Source organism: Nyctibius grandis, chromosome 4 (genome assembly GCF_013368605.1).
Source record: "Nyctibius grandis isolate bNycGra1 chromosome 4, bNycGra1.pri, whole genome shotgun sequence".
In the NCBI taxonomy this organism is placed as follows: Eukaryota; Metazoa; Chordata; class Aves; order Nyctibiiformes; family Nyctibiidae; genus Nyctibius; species Nyctibius grandis.
This window is the reverse complement of record NC_090661.1, coordinates 72,358,767-72,374,518: the sequence shown is the minus strand read 5'-3', so window position 1 is coordinate 72,374,518 and position 15,752 is coordinate 72,358,767. Positions and strand designations below refer to the sequence as shown.

The 15,752-nt window shown below is 39.5% G+C and overlaps 1 protein-coding gene across 1 annotated transcript in view; it reads left to right on the top strand.

Annotated features, from left to right (window-relative positions):
• Positions 1–7,559: 7,559 nt before the first annotated feature.
• The window catches only part of PHYHIPL (phytanoyl-CoA 2-hydroxylase interacting protein like), a 59,939-nt gene continuing 51,746 nt past the window's right edge, over positions 7,560–15,752 (top strand). Inside the window, exon 1 of the mRNA XM_068399547.1 lies at positions 7,560–7,669. Coding sequence (XP_068255648.1) covers positions 7,560–7,669 — 110 coding nt within the window. The remainder of the gene's footprint in view (positions 7,670–15,752) is intronic.

Below are 15,752 nucleotides of genomic sequence, written 5' to 3'. Positions count from 1 at the left end.
CATGCATTTTCTCCTCAAAATTGCTATCTTGTATTTAAGATGAGGATAGGGACCACTTTCAAAGAATAAACAAAAGCCTGGTGAGGAAAATGGGGAAGACAGTGGTTGAGCAGCATTTTTCTCCCTCTTCATTTGCTCTTTCCTGTAAAGTAACAAGCCTTAGGTATGGAAGTGAGTGCTGCTCTGCACTTTATAAATATGCTGAGGTAGCAAGGTACAGCACTACATGCAGGACCATAACATAGACTCCAGGAACATCCATTAACTATTTTACCATTGTCTGTCCTTGCGATTACCAGCGTTCCTTGAAAATGGAAGACAGTGCCTCTTCCCCCAGATCAAACTTCTCCAAATTTCATTTGAGACCTTATGCAAAGAACATGGAACAAGTCTGTAAGATGAGACTTGGGAGTAGAAATGAGGTGAATAGCAAAGCAGATCTGGGTACAAGTTCAGAAACCCCCACACCTGTTCCTGTGGAAGGAAAAAGCTACCAGAACCAAGCATCTCTCTTGAGCATATTACCTGACCCTGAAGAAGATTAAGTGTTGCTTTCCTCTAGCATTGGATAAAGTAAGTTGCTGCAATAAACTTAGCCTCTCCCTACTTCACCTGTGTGTTTTTCCTCAGGACTTTATCTCACCCCTTCTCTTGCTGTAAATTTAGAGAGACAGACAAATCACTATCACATGCAGTACCCTCATCGCTAGGGCTGTGCCCAGGGCCTTAGACTCTCTCTTCACCCTGGTCTGTCAGATAAATTCCTGCTGTGTTAATCATTAGGCAGTACCATAGCTCAGTGCAAAGTAAGTGCTGCTTTGGGTTATCTGTAGTTGCCACCAGTGCATCTTGCTCTTGTCGATTCTTGTGGAAGCTCTAATTTCATGTTACCAAAGGATATGAGGTCATCCTTTACACACAAGCTTTTCACAAGTTAAATCTGTACATTCTTCAAAACAGGAGCCAAAGTCTTGTTTCCATGCCATGCCCCAGCAAAACTGCTTTCGTGACGCGGTGCAGGACTACTGATAAGCATTTGTAAGGATGGAAATATATATTGGTCTATCTTATTGGGTTATTTGGAGCTTGAAATGGAGGAGCATGCATGAAAATGGGACACCAGTGGCTAATGCTCCTGACTGACATTTATGCAGAAAAACACTTTGGGATTTACTTTAGGACTGGAGTGTGTGGGTAGGTCTCTTCTCTGTCCGTGAGAGTAGCTGAGGAATGCTGTACTGTTCATTCACCACATCTCAAGATTTTTCTCATAGAGGAATGAAGAAATGTGGTCAAATCAATTAATAAAAGTTGCACTTTAGAAACAGTACATCTTCTTTCCCTTATCAGAGGGCATTTTGTGTGCGATATCTCCAAACATACTAGAAAATCCATGCTTTTTTAAATGTCGTGCATTCTTTGTGTTTATTATTGAATTCTTTTTTACACTGATTAAGAAATACTGGCTGCCCACAAAAGATTAAGAATCCATATGGATCACTTATCCAAGCTCAAATCTTGTATACAATTAAAATCCTCATGCAATTTTAGCTACGCTTTGAAATTCAAATGGATTAAGAGAAAAGCTCCTTAAGGAGATTGCAACTAGTTAGATATTTTATTGTATGTAAATTGTACATACATGCTTACAGACAGATATGCATAATGTGATAGTGTAGTTTGCTTTATCAGAGTCATACGTGGATTTAGAAAAGTCCCCAGTTCCATATTAGCAGGAAGTTACACAGGACCTCTCCCTCTGCTGCAGATAAGATCTGTATTTTGGCTTTGTTCTTGAAAAATCACGGATACTCAGCGTTATTTTAAACTCACGTACAGAGGGTATGTTTCATGTCTAATAACCTTCAGAGCAGCACATTGGAGCTGAGAGATGGAATGCTACTGAAATCCAATAGGAACTGGGCAGCTACATCTTTCAGACCCCCTGGAAAATCCCTGTCCGAACATGGAGGAATAATACAGCTGCAAAACAGATTAAAAACTTACTTGGAACAGCTTTTGTGAACATCTGAACGTGAAATATTTTTAAGGCCCTTCCTGTCCCAACTCTACCCTCTCATTTAGCGCTAAATGCATCCACAGCTCTGTGGAGCAAGATGCTGTGCTTTAAAAGCCATCACATTTTTATGTATAGAAAAGATTATTTCTTTTTTTTTGGCCCAGGATTGAAACTAACTTCTCTTGGGCTTTGAGGCAGAGTTAGTGTTCAAGAAAAGGTCTATGCTTTAATGCAGACAGCAGACTGGAAATGCCAGCTGTCTGAACCTGAACAGGTTAAAAACAGTATAAAACTTCAGAATAAGTCCCGAGAAAGAATGGTTGCTGGCCAGAGAGTAGAAAAGGTAATTAAAGGTGTTTAATAGGTGCATGTATCAAATAGCTCTGTGGTTTATCACATAGTTGTACAGTTTATCACAGGAATAGAACTTCCAGGCATTCCTGGCTGTATGTAAAATACGCATGCTAGCCCTGGCTTTTTTCCGCTCGAATATAACGTTTCATGGGAACAGCAAAATCTGTAGAAGACAGAGATCAAAACTGAATGTTATTTCCAAAATACCAATGATACACAGAACGCTGTCATGGAAACCTTCCTTACAGAGCCCTTAGCATAATCAGCAATCATCCCACACTATGCTGTGGAATTATTAATCTGTCACTACACCAGACTATGTAGTCAATAAATTGTAGTCACAATAAAAATACAGATTTTTCTCCCATTATACTCCTTTGCATGGACAAATGGTGCAGCCTGCTTTTCATGCCTGAATATCTGGCTCTATATTGCAAAGCTATGTGGGATCAGAAGGACTTTTTTTCTTAAGAAAACTGGAATTTCCTCTTTCCTCTGAAACTCATGTTAATATCAAAAGCTACTGTGGTTTCATGAACACTTTTTAGCTTGCTCCTGATTTGGGTTATTAGTTATAATTCCTGAACTAATTTATCTTTTTCCAGGCAATAAATACAAAGAGACACGGTACCAAATTTCCAGACGATAAGTCAGGCATCAATTTCTTGTCTTTATCGGGTGCAAAGTATAAGCAGATTAACCCATTGCAAAGATATAACATGACAGTGATATTTAGACTGAGTGTGAGAGGCAGAAATAGCAGAGAGTTTTTGTATTTATATGAAAGGTGAGATGAAGTTTTGCAATTACATTAAGAAAAGGGGTTTATATTGTGTCAGATTAATTTCCAGCTATGTGCCCTAGAGAAAGTGCAAATTCTGGAATGAGAGACTACAAAGCTATTCAGATAGATAAGCTATGAGAACACAGGTATCAGCTTACGTTGGATACGGTATATTTAAGTGAAGGGGATAGTGCGTTCAAGCATGTGTCACGGTATGGTTTTAGTTGCATGGTCAGTTTTCAGGTGGAATAGAAAGGCTGAATCAGGGAGGCTGAATCAGGGCATTTGGAATTTATTACAGGCAGAGAAGAGGGAAATCATTGATCTTTTCTTGGTTTGGGTTCAGATTGTTCCCAGTAGCTGATTCCTATAATATGTAAGTGAATTTTTTTCTATGCCTTTCAGTGCAAGTGGTTCAGTGCCTAAAGGGCATCAATGAATATTTAAACAGATTGCACTAACCAGAATGTATGTTAAAAACAAAACCAAAAACCCTCAAAATTTACATGATGGAAATATAGTGATTCATAAGCCTTAGTTATCATTAAAATGATTAAAGAAAAAGATATATACTCCTCTATGCCCATATAGGCACTAGCGTTAACCTCTGTGCCCCTTATAGGTATTATATCTTCTGAAACAGTCCCAGGAAATGCTACAGGTCATTGTATCCTAAAACCTTATTAAGATTGTCCATTATTGTACATCTACCTCTGAATAAAAAGCCAAAAGAATGCCAAATATCTCCTTTCTCATGCTGCATATTTGCAATCAAGTGTTAGAAATGAACTCATATAAATTATACAGTTCAGTGTAGGACTTTTTTAGTTCTCACTGCACAGCAAATAAGATTACAAGAAAATAATCGAATTGGCTACACAAAAATTATGATCATATAAGATTCTAGGACAAATAAGGAGCTGTCAGAAATTGGTTCTCTGTGAGCTGGGCTGCAAAGAATAAAGAGCTAAGTGTAGGAGATAATGGGCTTGGGAAATCTCACAGAGTTAATGGTGCTTGTAGCATTGTGTGGTATCAACTTTGCTCTGTGGCCTCTTATAAAAGATTGTCACAACATCACAGGAGGGACAGAGAGGGAGATGGCATTTGTGCATTGTGGAGTAGTGGGGAACACAACAAAATCTAATTTTCACTCTGGTTTTTGGTCTGACGTAACATTTGTTACTCTGCCTCTTCCTCTATCTACCAGATCTGTTTTTCAGGTGAGTGAATGCTACTAAGTTTTATGCCAAAGATGTTAGGGGATAAGTTGCCCTTGTGTTTCTATGCAAGCTGAACTAAGTAAATCTTGAGAAAAACTCTTAATTTACCTTCAGCTTGAATAGACATATCTGCTATGTTCTTACTCCATGCTGTGTTTTTTACTCCCCAGGAAAAAATATTTCGAGTCCTCAGCTTGAAAGGTTCTCTCTGTACTGACTGACCACTGACCCCAATTCTCAACTTCTGTTTTAGTTATGTTGTGATAGTTGCAACAAAACAAGACTTTAAAAAATCTGGAGTAAGTTGTATGAGTTCTCCCTCACAGATTGTGGGAGGCTTTCCTCATCGTATCAGAGAGAATACTCATCCTACCTAACTTAAAGCTGTACATGGGGTGTATTGGGAAAGAAAGGCTCTTCCTCCGATCTTTTTCCCTTAAAAAAGAGATCCTAAATAAGAGTTTCTGACTTTCTATTCAATATTTAAATTGCTCAGAAGCTCCAGTAATTTTTGGAAGAGGTCTTCTGCCTTCTGCTTTCATTTCCTCCCTTTTAATAGGAAACTCTTTGTTCCTGCGTCTGAAAGTGAAGAAAAGTACGCTTCATTAAGCCTGCAATTGTTTAGAACTCAGAAGTGTAGATTGATTAGCAAATACTCTACAATAGCTCTTATAATGGAGAGCTTTAAATAAATGGGTTTTAAACTATTCTTACAGTTCCTAGTGCTTTTTATACGGTCAAAACATGCTGTGTACACTATTCTTTCCTTGTTCCTGGAGGGGAATGAATTGGAATATTCTGAATGCCTTATGTAACGTATTTAGAGAACTTTTTTGTTTGTATCTTTGTTTGAATTTCTTGGACGGAATTAATTAATGGCAAAGTATAAAGGCCAACTTTGAAATCCTAGCTGACTTGTACACTAGAGCTCAATTTGTATTCTACATCAAGGAAATGTTTGGATTTGAAAGAAGGACACCATTATCAAAAAGATTTCTGTAGATGGCTCTGTTCTTCAGAGAGCCATCTCTTTGCCACACAAGTGCAGTTTTAACATTTAGGTAATTCAAAAGGAAAATGATTTTTTGATCAGAGTACATATTTAATTCTTTATTCAAAATTAAATGCAGAACAGGAAACAGTAACTGATTTGGGACAGGAAAAAAATTATAAAGTTTGGATTTATTTGAAACTGTTAATTTCAGGAGAAAGGTAGAGAGAATAAAGTCTGTAGCCTGCGCCTTTACCGGTCTGTAGAAATCTGATGGGGTAACAGCTTTTAGGAAAGAGAAAGATTCTTTTTCTTTTATCCATATTTGCATTGCAATTTGGTAGCTATATTCCTTTGTACAGTGGTACACTGCTGCACTAGTATGTAAGGATTAGTTTCTTAGTGGGTATAAATTTGTCTAGCTTCATTGAAGACAGTGGAATAAAGATAATTTACATCAGCTTGCAAATGTGGTCTTCAAGAGTTTGATCAGCAACGAGGAAGTCAGCAGGAGAATCCTGCCTTTTGTCTTTGCGGAAAAGGGGTTATTCGTGAAATGCCATATTCTGTTCCACAGACAACTAAAGCACTGTCTCACAGTATGTTAGCATGTGTGCTTCAGCCCTCTGCCCGCTCCACTGTGGGACGGGCAACAGAGAGCAGACGGAGGTCCTGCCTCCACACCTACGCTTTCCTAGATTTCAGGTTCTGCATTCAGGGAGGGCTTTCCTTGTAGGCAAAGCAACTCTGCCTAAGTGATAACAGGGGAAATGAAAAAAAATAATTTGAGGCTATAGCACATACACCAGCTTCTGTTAAAGCTACTGCAATTTCCCCTGAGGATACTGTAGGAGCAACATTAGCTCTTGATCTGTACGTGGTGGGGCCCAAGGGAAGTTTGACATGCAGTTTTTGCAGAAGACTAGAGCAGTACCAGTGTCACAGCTGTAGGAGGCAGAATGCCCCACAAGAAAGGCCAGAGGGTTTTAAGTCTGTTCATTAAGTTCAGGAAGCACAGGGGAATTTTTTCCAGTCTAGAGGTCTCAAAGCTTGGAGAGGGCCAGTCTTGCTGATTTTTTTCTGATCTGTTTCTTATGTTCTCAGGCACTGAAGTTTGTGTGGTCACTCAAATCTGCGCAAAGTCAGCATAATGCTCTGGTAGGTCATATATAGTGCCTAGCAGTAGGGTATTAAGACTTCTAGATAAATGAAAGATCTTGTCTTTTATGCTTTCCAGGATTATCCTCCCTGTCAAAGAGAGATTAGATAGGAGGGAGTAAATTGTTGATAACATTTTTTCTGCTTTTGAATATTTGTAGGGTAGACAGAGGATTGGTTGAGATGGTCTTTTCTGGTTTTAAAATAATTTTTCTCCTCACACTAGTAACTCTCTTTATTTCTTCTCAAACATTGTGAATTTTCTGCCTCATTTATTTATCTTTGTGGCATTGGCATGGTCCTGAGAAATGTTAAACACTGTCCAGCCTGTGTCTTTAGAAACAGTGGAGCATTAAAGACAATTTTGTAGCATTGAACTCTGAGTGAGAATATTTATCACAGTCCCGTCGTATTCTCTTGTCCTATTTCTCTGAGAGCGACAAACTTCCATATTCCTACAAGAGATAGGGAATGAGGATACGGACAGTAGCTGGTGAACAGAAAGTAGCCTAGATTCTCTGGCCTATTTGACACTGGGCAATCATGGATTTCCTCCAGAGCTGTTAAGAGCACTGTGGACAAGCCCGTGTTTATACTCCTACAGTACAATGTGAGCAGTGGCACAGAAAGGCTGCTGGGCTCCTGCCAAAGGGCCCCACAAAGGCAGACAGATCATCTCCCTGCAATGCAAATACGATGACAGTGGCGGCAGGGGAAGCCTGGTTGTGCAGCCACCTCCTCCTCTCTTCTGCTCACCCTCCCCAGTTCTGATATCGGGAGAATGTACGTACTGAGAGGGAGGTCAACAGGAGTGCTGACTGCAAAGGGACTTGGCAAGGCAGGCTCCCTTCAGAGCTCAAAGCTCACACCCGCGTGACTTTGGGACAGGACTAGTAGCATCCCAGGTCCCTTATTGACCCTTCACTTTGGGTGTCCTTGGCATCTGGCTAGTGGCCAGAGTGGGCAGGACTGTTCCTCACATGAGGCCCCAACACAACTTGCAACAAAACCTCTCTTCTCTGTGCCTGAATGAGGGGACTGGCGGGAGCTGGGGGAGGAGCACCAGGAGGGCAGTGCGGAACCCTCCGGGAGGGGAAGAGACCGTGGAGAAGTTGCCATCTCCAGTGTGAGCAAGGGCGGCTCCTCAAGCAAGGATCCCAGCCAGTCACCCTGTGCATGAGGTACGGCAGTCCTAGGGCAGAGGGAGACTGGAAAGAGGGCGGAAAGGGAACTAGAGAAGAGCTGAGCAACTAGGAGAGGAAAGTGATGAAGAGAGCAGAGAAACCAGGACAGAGGGGCTTGGAAGAACATGACCTACTGCCTGCAGTACAAATGAGATTCAGTGAGAAGTTCAGATATGTGGAAAGTAGGGAATAGTGTTGCTGTGGGGAGCAGAAGAATAATTTATTGTAGAATTAATGGCTTGATGCAATTCTGAGTATGCAATGACTGAGGGATTTGAGTGGGAATACCCATGTTATACAGGCAAATCTGATGTGCATTTTTCTTTAAATTCTTACTCTGCTGACATTAAATATTTTTTGTCTGGTTCCCACATGTCTTCAGAGTTTTACAACGTAAAATTTTATTCTTTTACATTGCTGATGTTCTCCTAAGCCAAGAAGTTGGAAAACTGTCTAAAAACAACTTTCAAAACCAGACGTTTCCCTTCCTGAAATCAGCAAGTAAAGTATTCACTTCATCTCAGTCCATCAGGTTTCCCATCCATTCCAAAAGTTATGGCTGCTTCTGTGAAATGAATAAATTTATTTATTTATTGATGGAGGAGGGGAGTACATGTTTTGGGAATAAGATGTAAGAGATGGTGTCCTCTTCTGAAGGGATGGTTAGACCTGCTCTTTAGCATGTGACAAAGCTCAGATATGATTTCTTCTCTTGAACTTGAATGCCTTTGGATCCCAGATGCTCAAGGATAAAGGTTTTCTTGTTTGTTTGTTGCTTGTTTTCTGAGTGGAGTTTTATTTATTTATATATGTGCAGAATGATCTCTTCTACTGGGTGGAATGTCAGACTATTTATTTTGGCACCTAGTTTGAGAAATAGGTGCTTTTACTGTGCAGCTGAAGTAGTTTTGCTTCAAGTCCCTTTAGGATTGCACCGCTGGAGTAGTGGGTCACTGCAAAATGAAGCGTGAATAGTATTTGGCTTTATAAATTTCTCAACACTTTCCACAGTCTGTGTCAAATTCATGCATACAATCTTCCATTTTCATGAATCTCACATGGATCAACAAGCTTGGATTTACTGATTTATTTTTTTTTCATTTGAATTCTTATTGGAAAGCTAGTTATGTAGGGTATTAAGTTCCAGCTGTCCTTATTTTGGTACAAGATTGTTTACTGCTTGATTAAGAAAACTTGTCCAAAATAACACTGTATATGTCATGGTAGAGTATGTTTTATACAAAATATTATTTTACAGTATTTCCCTATTGACATTTCTCCTTAGACTTGTTTGGTACTTGGAAGGCAAGCTGGAGACAGGGTTCCCGTCTCCTCCTACAGCCATGGCTTAAGCCTTATCCTGTCATTATCAAATGCACAAAACATACACCACCGTACACAGGACAGGATCTCTATCCATGGAGTTGGCTACAAGCCAGACTTAACTCAGTAGGTAGTATCTGCTCGAAAAGAGGAATCAGAGCTGGGAACAGCAGATACAGTGATGCATCTCAGCCATCTCTGAGCAATGTGTGAGCGTACACATCCAGGCGGATGAGGCTCTCCTGTGTCCTTGGGACACTGGAAACACCCTGGGAGAGAACAAGTAGAAGAGTCATCCCTCAACTTCTTTGCTGTCCAGCCAGATTGGTGATGGCTCCATGAGGCTCTTCTTTCACCTCTTTGATAAACACAAATGAGGCAGCTTAAAATATAGCTTTGGTCTCCAGCTGTAAAGGAAGTGGTGATTTTGCAAGGCGATCAGGCTCTCCACTCCTCTGTCCTTCCTGGGCCTGGCCAGCCCCCATGAGCTCTTCACTCCTCTCAGGCAGTGGGTTGACCCCACACACTTGCAGTGAAAAATTATACCCGCCTCTGCCATAGTCTTTCTCGACTGCCTGCTGCTAAAATTCAGAAGGTGCAATTTTGCGTTTTGTTTTTTGGTGCGAGGGAACGTTGCAGTTTGATATTTCTCTACAGATATAAATTTCAAGCTTTTAGGCTTAAGGGATAGGGTGGAGAAAGTAGCTTCCTTTTTTATGCTTATGACAATAACTGTGAATGTAAATAGCGACATTAATGAGGCTTATTGACAGTATTTTATAAGGGAACGTGCAAGTCATTAACTTTTCAGTACGAAAGGGTAAATGGCGCTTCTTATATTTTCATGTGAAACTATAAAACTTAATTTCCTATGCATATAAGAGCATTTTTGTCCATCATAGTAGCCAAAGCACTTTAATAAGTCATTTTAGTTTGAAATACTGCTGTCATTTAGTACTGTCATTTCTTCCTCCACCGCTTACATTCCCCAATTCTTTCATAAAAGACAGCATATGATTTTGTGAATGTAAAAATAAAAACATGGGTGATGTTCTGTGGGTAGAACCCTCATCTTGGAAGCTGTTTTGGAGAGTGGTTAATTACCATTACTACTAAATGGAAAATTTTCTGTACCTCAGTAATCAGCTAGTTTTAGTAGTGGCTTGATAGGATATTTTGTTGCATTTGTTTTAGAATTCCTTGGTGTTAAAAAGCATGGTTACTCTGCAGTTCATGTACATGCTAGCAGTAAGATACTAGTGGACAATGTAGAGAGAACTAAAAATGAGGAACTGATTAACTTTTAGGGTATTTTCATAGGTCCTGAAAATAACAATTTATATCACCCTATTAAAACTACTGTGCTCATTTTCAATGAAATGGACTAAAAGATCAAGCCAAGTGTTATAGTATATATTTTGAGTTTGATCCAGTTCTGTGTTCGTTGCTATTTGCGTCTGTAAATCAATCTTTTTGAAGCTTCACAGACAAAATTTCTTGAAAATCTCAGTGGTTTTGGTTCTTCAAAATGGTGATGTTTCAGTTGTTGATGTGATAAATTTTTATTATAGAGAACTTTCTTATAAGGGAACATGTATGGCATAAGTGTAGAGCATTGGGCTCTGAGAATTATTCAGAATTAGTAGTTGTGTAGGGATGACACTCAGAAGAGTAGCAGTGGTGGCTCGAGGCACAGAAAGAAGGTTCTTTGAAGAAGGTGGAGAAAGAAGGGTAGGCACACTCCTCACAGAGAGAAAGGTCATGGCAAAATGAAAACAGAACATGACTAGAAGACAGAAACTTAACACCAAATGTTTTATTTCCTAATAGAAGAATGTAGTGAAACTTTGTGTAAGGGTTGTAAGAGATCCATAGGAGGAAACTTCACGGCAAGAAATTGTTGTAGGAACATACCCCACTGGGGTCTAGTGCTATTTTTATCTACAATATTGTCTTTGTTGTTGAACTCCAATAGTTATGAAATCTATCGAATTCATGTGAAACAGAAACAATTTTCTTGGTCCTAAACCAATAATTTTAACATCCTTCCTATTTCTAACAGCAACAAAAAAAATGTTGGAAATAATTTAAGTATTTCCCTTTTATGGATGCACATGTATATAGCACATAGAAACCAAGTCTCATAGTAAAAGAATTGTCACATGCACTTGACAACAGCAAGCCTGAGTGTTTTTCCTTAAGGCTCGAGTCAGCTGAGAAAAAGTGCCATGCCGAGCATTACACTGTTTTTCTCTGGATAATTCAATGTGTGAATTATTTCACTATTATTTCACTGTTTCCCTATACACTAGATTTCAAGAAAGCAATTTTATATATACAGTATTTAAGCACCCATGAAGGCCTGCTGACATTTGCTGAGATTACACATAAAATCCTGCCGCAGATGCAGAGAACACTCAGCTTCTTCCTCCAAAAGGCTAGTCATATCTTCACATATGATGAGATATTTATTGAGTACAATGTTAACAGCTACCATATTGCTGTACTCCCACGCTGACGAAAATGTTGGCAAAAGATACAGTGCCAGCTGCCCACTTACACACTCTAGTGGCACCTTTGCTATTCCTCAAATCCAGAAATTGCCATTCTCATCCAATTAATACTCAAACAGTAGTGTTTTTTTCCACCCTACATATTTAGCAGATTTTTGTCAGAAAAGAAAAGATGAAGATGGATACACAGGAGCCTGTCAAACCAGACCAAACCCAGCAAAGTTAAGACTTTTTCAATGCCAGAAAATACCCTGGAGTGGTCTGTGGGAACATTATGAGAGAGAACCAAGGATTAGTGCAGAGATTGAGGAGATTAAACCTTAATTAAAATGAGCACTTGTATACAGTACATATGGCAGACAACTATTCTTATAGCTGTAATGGAGCAGAAGGCTTCCTGGAGTTACACAAGTCCTACCTCTCATCCTACCCAAGGAGTGGGTTTCTGCAGTGGCTGCTGGAGGATGCATTGTTTAGATCAGTATAGAAACATGCAACTACAGAAAACTCCCCGTGGTATGGTGCTTCTCTGTAACAAGATAAGGTGACTTCCATAATCAGCATTTGTATCTAAACTGCACACATGGTTTTTGCCCTCCTGCTCACAGACCGTGCTCCTCCAGCCCATGATGGTATGTTTACTATCAAGCCAAACCATAGGAGCTGCATTCCCCTCTTGAGCACACAGAAGTGGAGGTGATGATCATCTCCAATCTAAGATAGTTTCTGCCTGCTGACCTCCAAAATATGCTGCAAGGGCATATTCTAGACTTGAATGTGTGTCCCTTCTTATTTTTAAGCATGTTGACATGATTTTCTAACGGAGTTACATTTCTTGTGTTTAAAAATGAAAAAAAACAACAATTTGGTGTATGCCATTTCTGTGGTTGTGTAATCACTTTTCTCTGTCCAGGAAGCTTTGTTTTGATAATCAGGAGGAATTTCATACTCTATAGACTCATGATGAACAAGGAGCATGTAAATATCATACTGTGGTGGTGGTGATCATCAAAATGTGAGGGAAAAACCCTGCAACTTTTGATGTACACCCTTTCAGAACTCGATGGCCGCTTCAATATTTTGAAATAGAAATACAGGAATATCAAAATACATCTAAATGACATGCTAACACATCTTTCCAAAATACCAGCAGTACCATTCTTGTCTGGAGTTTGTGTACTAAGTCAAGAGGGGTTCTTCTGGAGTGTCACTGTTTGAATGCTTTCAAAACTCCTGATGTTATAATCCACTGCTATCTAATATTTTATTATTCTCAGCAGGACATTCACTGGAGAGATGAAACATGGGTAGGCCATAATTAATCCTTTCAGCAGCTCTAGTTGCATACTCACAGCTGCATGGAACTATTACCCTTAAGTAGAAACCTGAAGGGTCTCTACATTGCAATGGTGTTCGCCAGTATTCCCTTCTGACTTAGTCTGTGTTTTGGTGTAATGTTATTTTAGGGACGTTTGATAGTTTAGAAGCAAAGTCTAGAAACAGACATCCACGTGTACATCTCTTAAAGCAGCGGGGCTTCTGCTGCTCCCACTCTCTGATAACTTCATTCCTTTAGCACATAAAGCATTCCTTCAGATCATTGCCAAATTATTTGTTTATCATTTCAGGGCGTATTATGTTTAAATTACTTGAGATCGTGTCATAACAGGTATAAACTAATTATTCTAATCAACATTGAAATACAGTACTGTCAAGTTCCAGGTGTCATTTTAGAATGTCTTCCTGTGAAAATCCTTCGGTGCTGTTTCACTGAGGCTGACTGGGCTGGATCTTTCTGTTTCAACCCCTGCATCGAAGTCAGAGGTCTTTTTTCTTGCTATCACTCCGGGAAGAAAGAAAATAATCTCTGTCTTAGGGGACTTCGTAAGAGATATTTTATCCTTACACTTTTCCTTACCCACTATTCCTTACTTGGCAAATATATAGGTGTTATATTTAAATGCAAAAATACTTATATTGCATATGCTATGTTATTAGGCGGACGAATTTAAACGGCAACTTGGCAAAAGAGGCTTGAGAGGGGGAGAAGGAAAACCATGACTGCAGGGCAGAAGGAAAAGCAAAAACCTTGCTGAAACAGAGAAAAACTGCTACTTCAGAATTCTAATAAACAGTATTAGCGACTTTTAAAATAATAACGTCTGCTGGGGCACGTACAGAGGAGCACTAAGAAAGCTCAGCTATCTGGTGACTGCCAAATGATACTGCTCTGCAGCCACTGCCTCCAACACAAATAGCTCAGCTACATTTAAGTATCCTTACTGGAGGCAATCAATCACATCTGGAACAGAGCAGTTACAAGTAAGGTCTGCTGTTCACATACATTCAGTTATTTTTGCAACTAAGCTATATTTGTGTCCAATAGAAATATTTGGATAACTGAATGTCTCCCTCCTAGGAGGAGTGGAGGAAAAAAGAGTGCGAATTGTCAGCATAGGTCATGAAATAATTGAAATTCAGAATTCAGTGCCTGGATGCATTTCATCTTCAGAACCAAAGCGTTGCCACCCTGTGCAACCTTTCGAAAGACATTGGCGCCTTAGGCTTAAGTACCTAATGTCACAGTGAATGAGGAGATCCAGACAGCCAACTTACTGCTCATGAGGGAAAACAACACAGCAAGTGGAAGGAGGAGGAGCACTGTAAGAATATTATAAAAATTGCAGAGATATTTTAAAGAAAATTGTTAAAAGATATGTTTGAGCAGAAAATTAGCGTCTTGAAATTCCCCATGTCTTTGTGTTTCTCAGTGTGACGATAGCAAAATGCTTTAAAAACATTGATTTTTGTTTTGTTTTGTTTTGTTTTTTGCTATCAATGGCTGCCCCACAAAGAACACTTGTTTTAGAAATTTCAGTCAAGTCTCTATCTGCACTCTGTGGGTTACGAGCTCTCCAGAACTGTCTCAAGGAGTCTGTCTAAAGTATGATGAACTTGGGTGCATATATTGCACCAGTGAGACACACGCACAGATTCACTTGCTGGGCGTAGGGCAGCAAAGCAGGAGACTGGCAGCGCTGGTCTGTTCAACAGGGGCACTGAGCAGCACAGCCAGAGAGCTCAGTAGCGCTAACGTCATCAGCCGCGGGGGTAACACATCTACTCGTGTTCAGTAATTCAGTAGTAAACATGTGAAAGTCTCATTTTCTGAATTGACTGAATCTAGTCAGATGATCAATATGTCATCACTGTTTTCCTCCCATGAAACAAGAACGTGCAGTATATCTTCCCCTAGTTTGGGGATTTTTTTCTCCTTACTTTCCTTCTTTTTGGACATTCTCTCTCTCTCTCATATTTCAGAGCTATTCTGCAGGTCTTAAGAGAAGACAGGTGCAAGTACTGTGTTTGGATTTGTTCTGCCTGCAATATTTCGTTGTGAATGGAGCCAATCTTAGGAGCTTTAACCTTTTTTCCCTCGAGTTTGGCCTTGATTTTACTGCCAAGGAAATGTACATCAACCAATGTTTTGCACTTTAAGGAAAAAATGCAAACAAAAAATATATACAAGTTTTTGATAAAATACGCATATTTAGGCTGTATTTTCCATTTGAGAGGTTGATAAAGTCCAGCATGAAAAACATTTTAATGTTAACTAATTACATAATTACAACTTTTTAATAGGAAAAAAACCCACAGATATGAGCCCTTTTGTTTATAACTAGTGTAGTGACAGGGCAGAGGTGAAATTTCCTTAGTTGCTTCTACCTTTAAGAATCCAGTCTTTACCAACGCATTATTCAAAATCCTTCACTGAATAATTTGCAATGATTTCAGTTTCTGTGGGTCTCATCACCAGCAAATCTGTTCATTAGAATGTATACGAAGGACAAACATAGAAGGAGCTGAACACAGCTGAACTGCATTCATAAAAAAGTTTGAGCAAATACTGGTGGATTTTTTTCCCCAGTATTTGCTCAGCTCTCTTACGAACTGATACAGATCTCATCTAAAAGCAGTGAAAAACCTCCATCACTTACTGAGTTTTGTAAATCTATGAGCCTTCTATACCTCACACTCAGAAGTAAAGAAAAGACAGGCTTTCTCCTGATTTTGACCTTTTTTCTGTAGGTAAGAAACTCGTTGAGGTATTCTCACGTTACTACAAACAGCCTCCGCCCATGAACATTGTTAATCTCTCTGGTATGTTCAGGTCTTGCTTGTGTTGGCTTTTTGCCATTGTA